The sequence below is a fragment of the Amblyomma americanum genome, chromosome 7 (assembly GCF_052857255.1).
Source record: "Amblyomma americanum isolate KBUSLIRL-KWMA chromosome 7, ASM5285725v1, whole genome shotgun sequence".
Taxonomy (NCBI): domain Eukaryota; kingdom Metazoa; phylum Arthropoda; class Arachnida; order Ixodida; family Ixodidae; genus Amblyomma; species Amblyomma americanum.
The window spans coordinates 104,487,413-104,504,893 of record NC_135503.1 but is presented as its reverse complement, the minus strand read 5'-3'; the positions used below and the strand labels follow the sequence as shown (position 1 = coordinate 104,504,893).

Genomic DNA, 17,481 nt, shown 5'->3' with positions numbered 1-17,481 from the left:
ACTCAAGAGATGCATTGTGCTTCTCTGTGTACCCTTCCGATTATAATTTAGGTTCTTTCAGCATAAGGTATGATAAATGCATTTTGTGGCGCTTGCATTTCTAACAGACTGCGACTATGCCTAGGTCTCACGTGCAATGTTTCAGCTGTACTTTGTGCCAAACACATTACTTCCCAGCGAAGGTTGCTCTAGGGAGGAAAAAACAGTGGTTAATTGATGCTACGACTTAGCTAAAGCAGTTCGTGACAGCCGTAATGCCCTTTGTTTCCCCTCCTCCTTCTTTCTCATTCTTTTCTTCTCTCCCTTGGCTTGGCTTCTCTCTTCTTCACTTGCTCATTTCTTTCTTCCTTTCCTTCTTGTTTTTATCTTTTTTCCCTTCTGTTCTTCTCTCTGTTTTCTCTCTTTGCTTGCCTTGACTTCTGTCCACTTCTTTTTCTTCTACATCTTTCATCCCTTCTGTTTCTCTTTACCTTGGCTTGCGAACTTCTACAACTTAAAATACTTCAGACTTCAGTTACGTGGCCATTTTGCATGGGATCCATATAACAACTCTTGCCATGAAGGAAAGGTGCAGATTTCTCAGAGGTCATTGCGGTCGGAAAGCTTTACAAGCACAGCATACAGATTTTTCAACCTAATGTTTGATGCACGATAGCCTTAGCTGCGAATCCAACGAAACACGGCAATACTTCTTTAATTTACAATAACACTAATTCTTAAAATGATGCTCAGTCCCACATTTCCACCGGAACGAGTACTTCAAAGTATGCTAGCTGGGCTATGTGGTGGCAGTTTATTGCGTCCACCTCTATGTAGGTAAATGTAAGGTGATTTTGGGCTGCATTGATTCTTAGCGGGGGCCGGGCAATTCTGCCCGTAATAATGGTGGGGTGGCATCACTGGGTTCTACTAATTCAGCCAAGCTTGTAGCAGGGGGGTTGCCAGCTTTGCCAACTCCGTCCTCAGTGTCTTCCAAGGATGGGTGGTTGGGACAGTCCTGTTCCTGCACCTGTTCCTTGCATTGAGCGCTGTGCCTTGACATGCCTCCATGTAACCAAGTGAAGGGAGGAAGCACAGCGGAGGGTGAAAGAGCATGGACACGGAGAGCAGCAGAAGAAGGAAGATGGCGATAGTGTGAAGACTGGTTCCGCAATGCCGACCCACTTAGAGGAGGTGCTAGAACAGAGCACATCACTGTCTGTTCGCCTGAATTGGGGCGGTTTGCTGTGTGCGCTGCCCAAGCCGAAACCCAGAGCCGCCTTCGTTCGGCACTGCGTATTCCATATGTGCTTGCCTACGGTCCAAGCACTACTGCAGCAGCACTCAAAAATCGCATTACCGAGAAGCCCAATCATTGGCAAATTTTTTGCAGCTCTCACTCTTATAATTATACAGAATTACATTCAGAATAATGCGAAATTTCATTGCAGCTTCTATAGGACCATTAAAACTGGGAAAGCTGAGGCCAGGCATTATAAAAGGCGGAATGGCTCTTTTCTAATGGTTGGAGGGCATTAGTGTTTGCTTGCTGGGCTACCTTCTGCTTTGGCTGGTGAGTGCAGCTCATTCCTGTGTATTTTTGTCTTTTTCAGATTTGGCTGAGTCATTAAACCAGAGTATGTGGGACAAGGATGGATACCTTGCCTTGAGATGCAGTGTTGTAGTGTCTCAAAGATGCCCAGTGTTCAGAGACTAGCTTGCCTGTGGCATTTGGTTACTGTCTAGACAAGAAATCTTCCTCATGCTGCACTTAAAATATCCGTTATGGCGTTAATATTTAGTATGGGGCAGATGCAATCATGGCGTTAATTTTTGGTACGGGGCAGATGCACCTTTTAAGCTTTTCTTCTTGGGCAAGCTCCTGAGGATAGTGGTGCGCAGCAGTGGGAAAGCTAATTGCGGGTCATGGTATTGACAGGCATGCATCATAACCTATCGAGTTTTGTCATCACCTTTATCGTTAATTCGAACCCGAAGGGGACCGGAAAATTGTGGAAAGGGTTGTAAAAATTAAAAGTAATCAATAATGTGCATTTGCTTGCGTTTCTTCTGCCGAGACTCCATCAGCATCATTTGCAGCTTGCCCAAGAGCTCCAATGCAACGTCAGAGTTCTCATTGCCAGAGAAGTAGCGTGCTGCAACATCAAGCGCCAACACTACTTCACATGCACTACATGTGCACGACAATGGCATAGGCTCGTCTCTGCAGTCACTCATCACTATCGGCTGTGCTCACCGCACATGAGCCCTGTGGCGTCTGCTGACAGTATGCAGCCTCAATTATATTGACGTCACTCAGGGCTCTAACATCTCCACACTGCTGTCCACACAGCTCGTGGCACCAACAAAAACCGTCATTGCCCGAACTGCCATACTATGTTGTGTACACCACGTGATCGCAGCCCACCAACCGCGGCACTGCGAAAACCTGGAGCGGCTTGTTCCGAAGCATCGGCGGCGCAGGCGGGTGCGCTGGCAGTGAAAACCTGCTTTGGCATGCACCGGAGCGCAGGCTGCGCCAGCGTCGTGTGCTCGACTTTTTTTTTCTTTTTCATTGTTTTACATCTCTAGTAAATTTGCAGCGCGTTGTACTCGCTACGGATCAATTTCTATGAGGAGTAGTGTCATCCAGAGGCTCCTAGTTTGAATTAACCGTAGCGGATGCCGACTTGTTCCAATTGTTTGGAGTTTTCCCTCATTGAAATACACAGGGCTAGGCCGGGACCCGGGTGTCGGTTCGAATTAACCGAGTTCAGTTAATGAGCTTTTACTGTACGCTGTTGTCACATTTGCTTCATTGTAGCCTGTGAGTCGGGCAGTGAAAAGGGAAAAAAGCTGAAAGCGGCAACGGCCTGTGCTTACTTCAGCCCACCAGTTTAGCACAGGACACATGCTTCATGTGCGTGCAGACCAACTCTCGCCGATTGCTCCACTTCACTATGCAGTGAGCCATTCACATTCCCACTGCTGTATGCTCGTGTCGTGCAGTGAACAAGTTCCCAAGGGGTGCAATGTGTGGAACATGGAGCAATGTTTTCACAGTTGCAAGTTGCCACATAGGCTTTGTAGCACTTTTGTACAGCTAGTATGCAAACAAGGCGGCTGAGGAAAATTTCTTGTGCTAAGGACTTGTTATTAGACATGGTCTAAGACTGCCAAACCTAGATGCTCCGTCACAGGTGTGATGTGTTCAGTTAGGTAGTCTTTTGCTCGGCGATGTTGATGCGAGTTGAAGCGGTTCTGCCATGCTTCCTGTAACTTTGCAGATGTTCAGACAGCCAAAGGTTTAAGCTAGGGTAGCGGGGAAGTACTGACCGGATTGCCGTGCACTTGAGTCAGTGCCTTTCGTGTTACATTTAAGTGTTGCGATTTTTAAGCAAGCCAGCTGGCCCACCCAGCTTTGCCTTCTTTTGTTTCTGAGAAAATGGTTCCACTACTCCTGTAGAAATGAAACAAAAGAAGGTTTTCAGAAGTGCACCTCACAGTGCACTTCTCAAGCTCCCGGATAGCAGTGGCAGGTTTCTGTTGAGCACAGCCGGTCTTCTCGCAGGTTGGCAGGCGGCGTGTGTAACCCACAGAGGCAGTTGCTGGGCTGTCCCAGTGTGAATGCAAGTCACGCTCAGCCTGTGAATGGCACAGAAATGCCCGATTTCAGAGGCTGCTTTCAGTCCGGTCTAGGAATGACAACCTGTCGCCTTCTGGTGTGAGCAAGATGTAACGTTTGCTTGTCCTGGCAGAGCTGAGGCTTGGTCAGGATGAGTGTTAACAAGCCACCACCATGCAGTGAGCCTTCATACAGATCAGGGGATGGTAGCATTATGTGCTTCTGGGTATTGCCTCTTGCCAGAATGTGGCGCTGAGCTTGGGGATTGTTGCGGGATTTCTCCTTTGACTACCCAAAACTGCTGTGTAGCATTAGGGGCGCATCCACGTGCACCTGATTGTGCCCCTCAATGCCTGGGACCTGACCCCATTTTTAAAGCATGAAATGCTGCTTATATGAACGTATGTTGAATTTTGTGAGGGTCGCTGATTCGTCTGTGGCCTGCTGGACAGCTTCACACAGCAAGGCAAGGCTGGCTTCTGTGTGAACCCAGACTTCAGACAAAAGCGGAACAGTTCAGTGACTGTTCAGCTGTGTCCTGTGGTCACACGGTAGGTGGTGGGCGGTTATGGACAGCTTGCTCCGTTTTGGAGTGAAAGTGACATGGACCCAAGTTGAAGTATGAATGTGCACCTACGGAAGACTGTGGGACTTTGTTAGAGGGAGTTGTAGTGGTTAGGGAGTGCGCCCTGTGCGTCACCATGGTGCAGAGTGCCACAGCTTACAGGTAACAAATTGTGCACCACCTGCCGGACTGCCTAACTTAGAAGGCTATGCATTTCATGCTTTAGGCCTCGTCAAGGGTGGAGAAGTTCCAATCCTTTTGTCCCAAGGTGGAGCAGTCATCTGCAGGCAGTCTTGTTGGTGACCCTCCTGTTTAAAAACCGAACAGTGATGTATGTGAGGGGTGCTTGCTGCATGAAGGGGAGAGGGTGAATGAGGGGGAAGCAGCGTTACCAATGGCGAGGCCAGTTGCTTGAGTAGCTGTTTACGCGTGTCCCAAGTGGCAGCCTTGTTTAGAATTGTGGAAGCCACGTTAGTACTACTACTAGTATTAGAGCACTAGGGTCATCTGCTCACCATAAGCTGGGCAGTGTTTCTGACAGCTGTGAGTAGTGTGGTTCTGTAGAGCCAGGGCACGTGCCTCGCGCAAAGGCTCTACCTCTTTCCAGTGGCTTGTGGTTTTGAAGCCTGGGATGTAGAGGCCATTGATGTGGCACCATGGCTTACTGAATGGCCCGGTGGTATCCCTTTCAGAAGCCATTGCACGCGCTGATTTCGATTGCCAGAGGGAAGGGTTGCTGTCAGCGATAGAGGGGGATCAGGAGAGCGCTGTCGTGCTTGGGAATCGCCAGTCCTATGGGCACATTCGCTGCACATAGGCCTCGGAGGGGGGCTTGTGTGATCTCTGCAGAGAAGGGAAGGGGGGTGTCTCTGGCTCTCGCCCCACTGGCAAGAGTGTGCCCGCTCACCGCAACAGCTGGGTCACTGCTCCCTCTGGGTGCTCATGGCTTTCGCCCCACTCTTCCTTTTGCTCGACAGCCAAGGTCCAAATCTTGCTCCGGTCGCAACTGCAGCAGCAGCCATCTGCGGGAACTGCAAGTCAGCCAGAAGCCGCCAGTAAAGGGAAGGTAAAGACTCGCCACTCATGCGCTTCGGGTCGGGGAGTTTGGGGGAGGGGCGGCCGGGACCAATGGTACTTTGCGACTGGGGTTTAGCGCTGCCACCCGCAGTGCCCACCGAGGGTGCTTCTGGTCATTTTGGCAGCATGGTCTCCCAAGTGTGCATACCGCAGTTTGCATCATGCTGTCGCCAGGTACGCTCTCGTGAGAGAGAGGTGCCCAGTAGGCTCTTATGCAACTGTTGCTCATGCCAGATCGGCATGTTTTTGCTTCCGTCATATGTTGCTAGCAAATCAGTGGGGCAGTTTTTTTTTTTTCTTCAAACACTGCCGATATTTAGCCACAGTGTTGACATGCAGTTTTACTTATCTGTTGAGGCTAGGAGTCATGCCCTCTCATCACTATGGCATTTCGTGAGGACCTGCCCTCTGAAGATTGTGCGAAAGTATGTCTGTTACCTAGACAGCTGGTTGAAAAACGCACATGGGTGCACACAGGTGTGATCCGGTTCAAGGAGCCGACTATGCCTGCGGAGTGGCAGGTGCAGCGTAGGCTGCACCTGCCACTCCGACACTCTGTCACCATAGTGACAGGTGCCATCTGTTGTCTGCACCTGTCACTAGCATGAACTGCACACGTGCGGTAAAAGCTTGCAGTTTGCTGTCAATCAGTGGAGTGCGGGAGAGAACAGAGAGGTGCGAACGCACGGACCAACTGCATAAAAAAAGGTGGATTCCGTTGCTGAAAGCGGGAGCCCATGTGTGCCACCTCTGCTGCCAGCTTAGCTTGGAGTGAGGACCAGGCAGGTCCGTTTCCCAAGGCAACAACGGTCGGGCAGCCCAAATAAGGGCGGAGTGGGTGCTAGACCATAATGCCAGACTGCATAGGCTAGGCACCATTTGCTTTATTTTCCTTTTATCATGCTGAAAACTGCCATGTCTACTTTCTTTCTAAAGCGACCTTCGAAAAAGCTTTGGGAATGCGCATGCATGCATTTACCCCGGATAGCTCTGCCAGGTCTGATGCATTCTCTGCGTTGGGTTGTGCATTGCTTCGTTAAAATGGACACCACTTGCAGCCCCATTAGGGTTTGAAAGGGTCTGCCCACTGATGGGGCGAACGAGTAGGGTTTAGACTGGGCTGTCTATCTTTGTTGTTGTTTTGACTCTCTTTGGTCTGCCCTCTCTGGAACCAGGAGCAGAAAGCACAGAAGGGTGCTGCCGATAAACGTCCAGACAAGGCCAAGGCAAATGCAGGTGGGTCTCGTTTTATGCAACTTTTTTATTGTTTTGTGCACCTGTGTGTGGTGACTGTTCCTAATGAAATGTGTTGTTGCGGCTGCCTAACTGCTTTTACCTTTCTGTTAAGAACACTGTTCCTGTGATTTTCTGGCATATATGAGCCTTGTGGGGGGAGCTTAGGCTGAATTTGTGCTGTTACACTTGCATTGTATGAAGTTAAGGCGATTGCAAGTGGTGCTTACCGAGTCTTTGCATGTTAGCATTGTTATGTTGGCTAGACCTGTTAAGAGTACGAACATCTACATAGAGTGCAAGGTCTTGTTTGTTACATTTGGTTGCATTGGGTGAAGGTCTGAACAACCACTGCCTCTTGTGCTTATGGTTTTGAATGATTCACTGTTGTTAGCATCAGTCTTCAGGGAGTTAGAGGCACTTTGGAAACATATCCTTTCAAGTGGCTTTGTTTGTTTGTGCATGAATTGCATGGTTGCCTATATGGCTGTGCTTTTGACTTGGGGACATTGGAGTAGGTGTTGGTGACTTGTTTCGTGGTACGGTTTGTAGTGCTTGGAGCAGGGTGCCAGTGTGCACTTTTCATAATGGTTTCTGCTTAGTGCCAGGTAATTGTTAAACCAGCTTGATTTTGCACATTTCACTGTGAAAAGTGAGGTAACTCTCAGTAGTCTCTTATTGCTTTCATGCAAAGGAAGCACTCGAATGAAATGTTGCGTAGCAGTCTGGTGCCGTAGTGCTTGAGGAGGGGGTGGGTGGGGGGGGGGTGGAGAGTTTGAGTGCTCCTGGCGGTTTGAAGATGCACTTTTCGCATGATAACTGGTGTTTGGTAGGTGGCAACCAGCAGCCTGAGGAGAGCGAGCCCCCCATGGGCCAGGGCTTCATCTTCCACTGTGAGCTGTGCCAGGTGATTGCCCACCACGAGGACCAGATCCAGGAGGTAAGCCACCAGTGTCCTGTACACAGATTGGTTCAGGCATTTGATGTGTTGCCTGTTCACAGCAAAGGACGCTGAAGACACTGACAGCTTGCATAGACTTGTGGAATTTCGGTTTGGTTGTAGAGGCCATTTTTTATAGACGTGCCTCCCCTTTTTTTTATCCTTTTTTTTCCCTCTCAACTTGGTAGCACTACAAGGGCAAGAAGCATCGTGCGAAGATGGCCGAGGAATTGGAAAAGCTGGCCAAGCAGGACCCCACGAAGAAGGTGAGGGCTTGTGGTTTCTTCTTTTTCTTCTTTTATGAAATTCTTTCTGCTTGCTCTAAAAGGGGGATAAGATGAAATTTTTTCAGAATTTTTTCACCTCTTTCTTATCGATTTAAATTGAGTTTACAGTCAGCATGGGCTGTTTGAAGTGTTGCGGCACAAAACCAGATGTCTAAAGACACTTCGCCACCTTGCAATTGGATCCTGGTGCTGAGTATGTGTTAAACTAGCTCGGTTTTACACATTCATTTTTCTTTTCACATTTCATGGAGTAGTGCGGTGAAGCGTGTGTCACTTGTAAAAAGGGATTGTGCATGGACCCTTTATGTAAGGTTTATCATTTTTTCCATATTGTTATTGAAGGCACAAGGATGGAGTGGCAGTTCCTGTGCACAACACTAAAATAGTGTGCAGTCCTTGTTTGACTAATTCATCTAGGAGACAGTGTTTGAAAACTGAGCTACCGTAAAAACCGGACTATAGGTCGGACCGGAATATAGGTCGACCCCCTAACTAACCAATTCTAAAAATGAAAAATCTTTTTCAATGGGAAAAGTACAGAGACATCCTTACTTTGAAACAAATGCGACTCGAGAGGTTGCACAATGGTGACAGTATTTAATTTCATTTAAATGCTGCTTGTATGTACACCCGGCAAATTTTTTAACAATATCGCGCACCAATCGGCCCGCGTGTTTGTTTCTGGCACAGGCAAGTACGGTGCCGTAGAGCAAAGCCCTCCTCTTCATGAATCGCCGCAACCAGGATGGCGAGCCTTTGAATTGCGCCCTCGTGAGTCTAGAGGCACGCGCGATCTCTGCCGCTTTCACGCGGATGCATTCGGCAGTCACAGGCAGCGATCTTGCTCGCAGTGCAACGTTTCCTTCCTATTCTCGATACACTACGGTCTGCCCACGAAATGATGTTTTCTTCTGGTTGCTGCAAGTTGTAATACGCAGCTTCTGCCTCCGCCAGTACTGAATGCTCTTTTCGGATACTCCAAATTAGCGCTGTGCCGCCAGGTTCCCGTGAGCTTCCTTGTACTCAATCGTGTTTTTCTTGAAGGCGACGGTAAATTGCCGTTAGCTTCCGCTTTGCATCTACTGAAACGCAAAATGGCGGCACTGCTGCTGATGGCGATGGTGATGGAGGCTGCTGACTTCAGCCACCCATTGTTGCAAGACTTCCGTATTTTTTCCGCCAATGACTGGTATATAAGACGGGGGTCGACTTTTCACCATGGTTTTTTGAAAAAAAGTTCGACCTATATTCCGGTTTTTACGGTAATTCATCTAGGAGACAGTATTTGAAAACTGAGCCTTTGCGATGGGTGAAAAAAAAAATCTCCAATTGATTGCATGTGTGCAGTTAGTGTAGTTAAAATTTCACATGTTCACAGTCATTTGGCGCAAGTATCCATGTTTCTACCTGAATCCTTAGGTTTTATAGCGTTAACTTCTCTCTGGGGCACTAACACTTACGTTCAGTGTACTGGTTGGCATATATCCTGAAGGGCAGGATAGCTTAGAAGGGCCTGAAGGCATTTGGGAGTGCAAGGTGTGCTCTTTGATAGTAAGTATACTAGCATCCAGTGCCACTTAACGCTTTTACTGAAGCATAAATTACCGCTGCTTACCACCGGATCATTTGGTTGCATGATCACAGAGAAAGAAAGCCTTATGTATTAGAATATGCTAATCATAGTTGAAATCAACAAAAAGATGGGTGAAGCCAGGGCACGTCCTATGACAGTAAGCAGCGTAATGGAGAGGTTTCTGAGGTGGGCAGACTTAGCAGGAGCATCGGGTAGACAGAAGTTTTGGGAGATAAAGTGACCACAGCAGGCACAGGTTAATTGAACGTCGCTGGAAAGGCTTTTGTTGTGCAGCGGACATGGTTGGGCTGATGATGGTGATGACGATATAATAGAACTAGGACCTGGAAAATTCTTAACGAAATGCGGGCAAGATGATGATGTTAGCTTGATATCGACTTGCGTTGCATGACTGTACAAGTGTTTTTTTTCTTCGTTTTTTGTTAACCTGTTGCTCATCTGCCCCTGCAGGCAGCGGCAAAGGGAGAGGGTGCCTCCCAGGCTGCCAAAAGTTCGACATTTGCCAAGAAGGGGCCCAACTACAAGCCGCCGCAGCAGCTGGGCAAGATGAAGGGTAGGCTTCTTGTTGCGCTCACTGTGTGCTGCCTTTTAAGGGGGTATGAGGGTCTTAAAATATTTTTCTTATTTGTTAACATGTCTTGCTGAAACTTAGCATGCAGGTATATCATAGGATGCTGATTTTGAATATGCATTAAGATTTCAAATATCTCACCTCGAAGGAAATAAATTGCAAATTCACATATCTTAATAAGGTCATTTCTTACGGGCCTTTATAGTAATTTATCAGTTAAAGAAAGCTTTTTTAAGGATAAGCAGACATTTGCAAAGGCCCACAGCACATCTTAAAGATAATAAAACGCCCATAAATTTGTTTTTCATCATAAATGAATAACAAAGTTGGAAATAAAAACCAATGTGGTAGTAATTAGCCCACACTTGGCCTAATTGCTAATCTTTCATGTTTAAAGGAAAAAGGAGAGCTTAGGATGTGTGGTGAACCTTTGCAAATGTGTACGTATTCTTAAAAAAGCTTTTTATAACTGAGAAATTACCATAAAGGCCCGTAAGAAATGACTTAAGTTGGATGTTATTTTGCCATAAATTTCTTTCCAGGTGAGATATCTGAAATATAAATGCGTATTTGAAATCAGCATTCTATGACAAATCTGTGTGCCAAGCTTCAACAGGTTATGTCGACAAATAAAAAACAAGTTTTCAAGACCCTCATCCCCCCTTAAAGGAGTATAGACACCTAACTTTTGGGTGCGTTGTTTCTTCTTTGTAATGATGCGTAAGGCATTATTATACATGGACTAACACGTGGTATTCCCCTACGACCGCTAAATAATTTATATCGAATTTCTTTCTCGTGCTGTTTCGGTTTCGGTTTCAACGACCCAACGATGACAGTGACGTCAAAGTGTGGATGTAGTTCATGTGAGGCATGATAAACCTGCAGTATATACCTAATTGCTGCTTCTACATTCGTTGTCATTCCGGCTCTTGAGGAAGGCTGGCTTTCAGCACTGTAGTGAATTAAAACGGTGAAGCGGCGATTGTATCGCAGTTTTTTTGTGCCTCATGTGACGTCTAACCACAGTTTGACATCACAGCCATCGTTCGGCTGTTGAGACTGAAACCGAAGCAGCATGATAGAAAAATTCGATTGTAAATTATTTAGCCGTCGTAGGCGGATAGGATGCCATATGGTGATTCATGCATAGTAGTGTCTTGCACATCATTGTACAGAAAAAAACATGCCACCAAAGTTGGGTGTCTATACTTCTTTAACCACAGAACTCTTTATTTCTTTGTGCTGGCATTTACTTTCAAACTTTGACTAGTATGAACTTTCAGTCTTCGGAACGTTCCCTTGTCCTGCATGGATCAGATTCAGATTACAGTAGAATCCAAATCATAACACCTGAGGTTCATACTACCAAAAAACAAACAAAATTCATATGTTGAAGCATTGGAAACATTCATGCAAGTTTACTTTGGCTGTTGAGATTTATTTAGTGTGGAATGGCCATTGCTCAATGTTTGCAATGGTTAGTGTGTTAAGGGGGGACATGGCCCTTTTGGGCCAAAAAATTTGCGAAAAAAAAAAATCTGTTTTTCAGTTTTGCCATACTCGGATTCTCGAGGTCATTTGGCAGCTGACATCGAATTTTTAGAAAGAAATAACCAAAATTTGCTTCGTAATAGGCATTTAACTTTCCAAATGGCGCACGAGTTGCCTATCATGTCCTGCCGTCGCTCGGTCCCTACGCACTCCCCCGATGCTGGTTTGGTCTTGTTCGAAAGCTTGCGCCTCCAGCTGTTTATTTAAAGATCGGTAAGCAACACGGTGATTATTCCGTTTACAGAAAAAACGACCACAAAGAGAAGTGCGTGCCACGTTTTCACTGCTTAGAAAAGCCATGTGATCAAAATGGTGCTCTGTGATTAGTTAGGCCTCTGGCTAGGCTTGTCTGCTCCAGAAGTGTGCCGCCATTCTGAGAGAATCTTCGCCGCACGGCACGTGTGGGCGAAGTATCACTCGCTGCATCGGTTTGGTGCCCACAAACAGAGAAAACGCCAAAGGCAAAAGGAGCCTGGACTAGCACAGCCTCCGCAGGGCAAAGGTCAAAGTGTGGTTGGCGCATTGCCAACGGCATTGTGAACTGCCGTGGAGTGCGTTGTGGACCCCGCGCTCTGAACAACATGCATCGCCAGTACCGTTGTTGGCTCCGCTCCTGAGCAAAACAACGAAAGCTCAGTTCGAGTCTATGATGGAATTGACACAGCCTCCGCGGGGCGAAGATTAAAGTGTGGTTGGGGCATTGCCAACCACATTGTGAACGACCGCGAAGCGCTTCGCGGGCCTGTGCCGTGAACGATGACGCATCGCCAGTGCCATCGCCGGCCCCGCTTCCGGGCAAAAGTAACCAGCTCGCAGTTCGAGTTGGCACCAACCACATACGCATCGACGATGGAATTATCGCCGATAGTGATGTGATCGAAGCTAGTGCCCGCGAACGAGTGGTACTTATGTTTCAGTTGACGCTAGCGACAATGCGAAAGACTGGGCCTTTTGTCGCGTCTGTTTCTGAGGCTGCACCAAGAAGCGAGAGTCACGTGTGAGAATCAGCAAGATGGCAAAAAGGCGGCAGAGAGATGCAATGCACCCTGATCATGCATGCCCTGGTGCATTTCTATGGGTTTGAACTTCTTCCTTTTACATAAAGATAGTTGGAAACGTTTTTGTCATTTTCTCAAAACACCAATTTTGACACATTTGCAATAGTGCAGGGATGATATCTCTGGTTCTAGGTGGGCTGTCTTCATAATTATTTTTTTGTTGGAAAGATAAACTCACAGAGAGAGCAATAAGACTAAGTCAAGGCCAATTGCCAATCAGCATACCGTAAAAACCAAAATATAGGTCGGACTTTTTTTCAAAAAACCATGGTGGAAAAACTACGGAAGTCTTGCAACTATGGGCGGCTGAAGTCAACAGCCTCCATCACCATCGCCATCAGCGGCAGTGCGGCGTGGCGACGTTGTCGCACCGCCATTTTGCGTTTCCGTCGTTGTAAAGCTATTTTGTTAAAAGGCTGCTTTTTGACATTTTGTTTTAAAGGGACACTGAGGAGAACTCTATCAAATTTTTTTTTTGTTAACAAAATCTGATAGTTCGGCATTTCATGGCTTTGTTGCCGCATGTCCGGGAGCGAAAGGTGCATTTATTTCAAAGAAATTTGGATTCAAATTTGAAAAAGTTTTTCACGCTGCTTCGATTGAAACTCGAGAACTTCTATGACGTCACGGAGAACTCTTATGACGTCACAGGACGGAGTGACGTAAAACGTGACGTAAACGCAGACTTTATGATTTCTGGTGGCTAGCGGTGCGGTCTAGCAGCAGCCAAAATGAAAGTTACCGCCGCCGCACGTTGAAGGCATCTATCGGGGGTCGCTACCGTCGCTTCATTTACGTTTGCACCGTCGTCTTGCCAGCGCTACAATGGATCCCGTTCCCGAACACGACGACATAGTTCTCGCAAAAACTCCAGCCTGCATTTCAGCGACCTCAGCCCCACAGAGCGTGCGATGCTTTTGAGAGAGCACGGTTAGGTTATGCGCCGGCGGGTCGTTTCCCCCTTCTGCCGTGAGCAGCCGTTGCAAACTAAATATCATAACCCCAGTGCGGGGAGTCGCAAGGGGCCAGGAGAAGGTCGGTGCGTTGCGCTCATCGGAGGCTGCCCGGGGTTTTGGGGCCAACGGATTGTGATTCCTTAAATGGCGCAGTTGCACGGTGCAGCAGGCGGCGTCGAGGTCTCCCACGGTTGCTAGGGCCAAGTTATTTATTTTTTTGCACAAAAAAACGGATGGGGGCTCAAGGGTGGTCGCGTTTAAAGTAGGCGGCTTGAAACTAAAGCCGACGCACGACGCTTCAACGGCTTCCGCTAGATCCAACGGGTCCACTGGATCGGGCTCTCTCGCCCACTTGCATGTACCCTCAGATGTGTACTGGCAATGGATTAAATTAGTCGAGAGCTCGAAAAGTACAGCTCGGCCCAACTGCCGAAGCTATTGAATTGCGTCACAACGCGCACCTCGCCGCGGAGCCGAATAAATCTGGCCGGGCCGGCAGCGGCTGGCGCACTCGGCGTGAAATAGGGACATGCTCCAAGTCTCCGCCAGTGCGGTCAGAGTGCGCCGAAGCCACCGAACACTTCGGCGGTCAAGTGCAGTTGGAGTATAGAGGGTCTCGCCTTGGCCGACGTGACGTCGTCATGCAGCACGCATTACGCCGGAGCATAAACGCGCCTTAACAGAGCTAGCGCTTAACCGCTAACCAATGTATTAGGTGGCGGCATCTATGAGAGCCACTGAAAGCCCCCGCCCACTCACTGAATAAAAAAAAAAAATCCTCGGCACCTGTGCCGAGGCTCGTAATCCAAGCAGGGCCTTTGGCGTTTGAGGCAGACACACTACCACTCCGCCACGACGGCTCAAGGTATAACCATCAATAAAGGCGCATCTAGTGAATGCACTCTTACGATGCAGAAATCTCCGCGCTTTTGCTACGTGTATCCTGGCCTAACAGAGCTAAGCCATCAGCAATTTTTCTTAACTGCTGTGTACCTTGTCTCCCGTCCCTAATAAACGATTTCCGTTAAGTAGTTTGAAGTTGACTGGCACAGCCGGGAATGTTTCGTTGGACGAGCGTGCGAAGACACAAGTGCTGTTTACACTGCGAACTGCCTTGTTCGATCACCGACAGTCATGCCATCATAGTTTTTCATCTACCGTGGCGATCATCTGACAATCCGTAACAGGCTCCTTCAAAGGTTAACTAGCACTTGAAGCGGCACTTGGAGTTCCTCTGCTGTTTGGCGCTTGTAAATCGAGGTGCGTCAAAAACAAAACCACGGGGCACGCAAAGCTCATAGACGCGAAGCGCCATAATAAATCGAAACTCCTGGCCGCCTGTGGCACCGCCAAGCATCGGTTTTCTTTGCTTCCAACATTCAGGTTGTCTTTTGTCGGTCTTCCTTGCGTGATAAAAGTGCTTTATCGGTTTTAAAACAAAACTTGAATATTGAACCATGCAACCTTTCTTTGTCAGCCTCAGAGATCCGCGGCAGTGTAGGAAGGGAAATTCTTCCAGGGTGGCGTCTCTTGACCTATGACGTCACCACGCTTGTACTTGCGATATTGGCCTGTGGCGGCGATACCTGTATTTTGGTTCTTGCTATTTTCTACCTTACAAGACCTTTGTTTTCAGTAATAGTGGTGTTATTGGGATCAGGAGCTGGTATTCTATCGATACAAGCCAACTTCAATTTCTCCTCAGTGTCCCTTTAAAATGAGCGGAAGCCGACGGCAATTCACCGTCGCCTTCAAGAAAAACGCGATTGAGTGCGCGGAAGCTCACGGCAACCTGGCGGCATAGTGCGAATTTGGAATATCCGAAAAGAGCATTCGGTACTGGTGGAGGCAGAAGCTGCTTATTACAACTTGCAGCAACCAGAAAGAAACATCATTTCGTGGGCGGACCGCAGCATATCCAGAATTGGAAGGAAAGGTCGCGCTACGTGCAAGATTGCTGCCTGTGACTGCCGAATACATCCGCGTGAATGTGGTAGAGATTGCGCGTGCCTCTAGACTCATGAGGGCGCAATTCAAGGGCTCGCCATCCTGTATGCGGCGAATCATGAAGAGGGAGGGCCTTGCTCTGTGGCGCCGTACTTCTATGTGCCAGAAACAAACACGCGGGTCGATGGGCGCGCGATACTGTTAAATAATTTGCCGGGTGTACATACGAGCAGCATTTAAATGAAAATAAATACTGTCACCATTGTGCGACCTGTCGAGTCGCATTTCTTTCAAGGTAAGGGTGTCTTTTGGTACTTTTTCCATTGAAAAAGATTTTCTTTAATTTTTAGAATGGGTTAGGGGGTTGACCTACATTCTGGTCCGACCTATAGTCCAGTTTTTATGGTTTTTTACGGTAATTTTAAAACTATACGTTTCATCTGAGCCGCCTTATTGAATTTCCATGCTAAAGTTTAATGTGCTGTAACTTCTGTTAAAATGGGCCTAAAACAACAATTTTACCTTGTTGCACTCTGTAGACATTCTAGATCATGTCTGTGTGCTAATCTTCACTGTGGCCTTTGTTACAAAACTAAACTACCTGCATGTTTCAAAGCAAAGATTGCACAATATTTTGCGAACAACTTTTTTCACAGGAAAATTAAATGCATATTTGAAATCAGCATATTGAAATACACAAACTGGGTAAGTTTCATAAACATCTATCAAAAAATGAGAAAAATAGTTCTAAGAGGGGTGTCCACCCTTAATGGCTGTCGTGACATCATTGGTACGAAGCAGTGCAATGCTCTTTGGCTAGGGAATTTAGGAATGTGAATCTTGTTGAGTTTCTGCTGTGTAGTGTTGGTTGTGTAGGTGCCAGCCTACTCAGTTTAGAGGCAGAGTATGTTCTTATCTTTTTTTACTCTTCTATCTCACGTGCTGAAAACTTAAGTTTTCCTAGACAGTGAAGAGGCATGATGCCGCCTTATGAACTTCTAAAAAGTCGAGCGCGTTTGATATTTCTCTGCCTGAAAGAAGTGGCCAGTGACTGTTCACACTTGTGGTCCCGAGTTGGTGTGTGCTGACTGTGCTTCCGCATACAGGACCTCTCAAGAGTTCTCCGGGGGCCACCTACACCTGCTTCGTGTGCAACGTGGTCCTCCACTCCACCCGGGAATACAGCCAGGTGAGGTGGCTGCATTAGGCACTGCTTTTACTGATTTACCGTATTTACTCGCATAATTTGCGCACTTTTTATTCAGGAATTACGGCTCGAAAAAGGAAGTGCGCAAATTACGCGGGGATTTCACGAGCGCGACTTAAAAAACTCCACAAGGTCATAACGTGCAATTTAGGTATAGTGTATGTTGCTGCGTATACGTCAGCACCTGGACCCGCACCCCACGCTGGCCACCCGCCGAAAAAAGTTCACTCTAAATGAACCCCTCCCCCCCTTGCGGGATGGCATGAAGGTGCATGCATGAATCTGAATAAGACGCTAAAACAGCGTCATCGCTTGTGGCCCAGCCAATTGTTCAGTAGTTCCGGATTCCGTAAGTTTGCTTTCGCAACTTCCTCTGGGGTGGCAAGCGCGAATCAATAAATCAATTATCACACCACACAATTCTTTAACAGTACCGCGCAAGCGTTGACCAAACTGCTTGTCGGCGCCTTATCACGACGCGGAGCTGAGAAGCCAGCGAGAATAGCCACGTGTGCACAAGTTTTCCGGCACAACGATTGTCGTCTATGTGCAAACTTGCGCGCACGCGGTTATTCTCGCTGGCTTTGCCGCTCCGCGCTGTGATAAGGCGCTGACAAGCAGTTTGAAACTTGCCGTATAGTTGTGATATCACAAGACACGACCGAACAACCAAAAACAAGCCGTCAGAGCCACCAAAAAAAGCATAGCCGGCAGTCGAGTCACATGCATCAGCCAAACAAACAGCAGTGTTGGCTCTTCTATCAGCTGCCGATCCTCCCCGGAAGCACTGCTGGCCGTTCCGAGTGGCAATGCCACTGGTGCCGCCGCAATTGTAACAGCGGCCTCTGACACCACCATGAATGCTCAGTGCACAAAAGGTTCAAAAAG

At 47.6% G+C, this 17,481-nt stretch overlaps 1 protein-coding gene across 1 annotated transcript in view; it reads left to right on the top strand.

Annotated features, from left to right (window-relative positions):
- Positions 1-17,481, top strand: part of LOC144099446 (uncharacterized) — a 62,077-nt gene that overhangs the window by 11,676 nt on the left and 32,920 nt on the right. The window contains exons 4-9 of the mRNA XM_077632745.1: positions 5,147-5,235; positions 6,422-6,482; positions 7,313-7,419; positions 7,608-7,685; positions 9,751-9,853; positions 16,493-16,575. Of these exons, the coding sequence (XP_077488871.1) occupies positions 5,147-5,235; positions 6,422-6,482; positions 7,313-7,419; positions 7,608-7,685; positions 9,751-9,853; positions 16,493-16,575 (521 nt within the window). The remainder of the gene's footprint in view (positions 1-5,146; positions 5,236-6,421; positions 6,483-7,312; positions 7,420-7,607; positions 7,686-9,750; positions 9,854-16,492; positions 16,576-17,481) is intronic.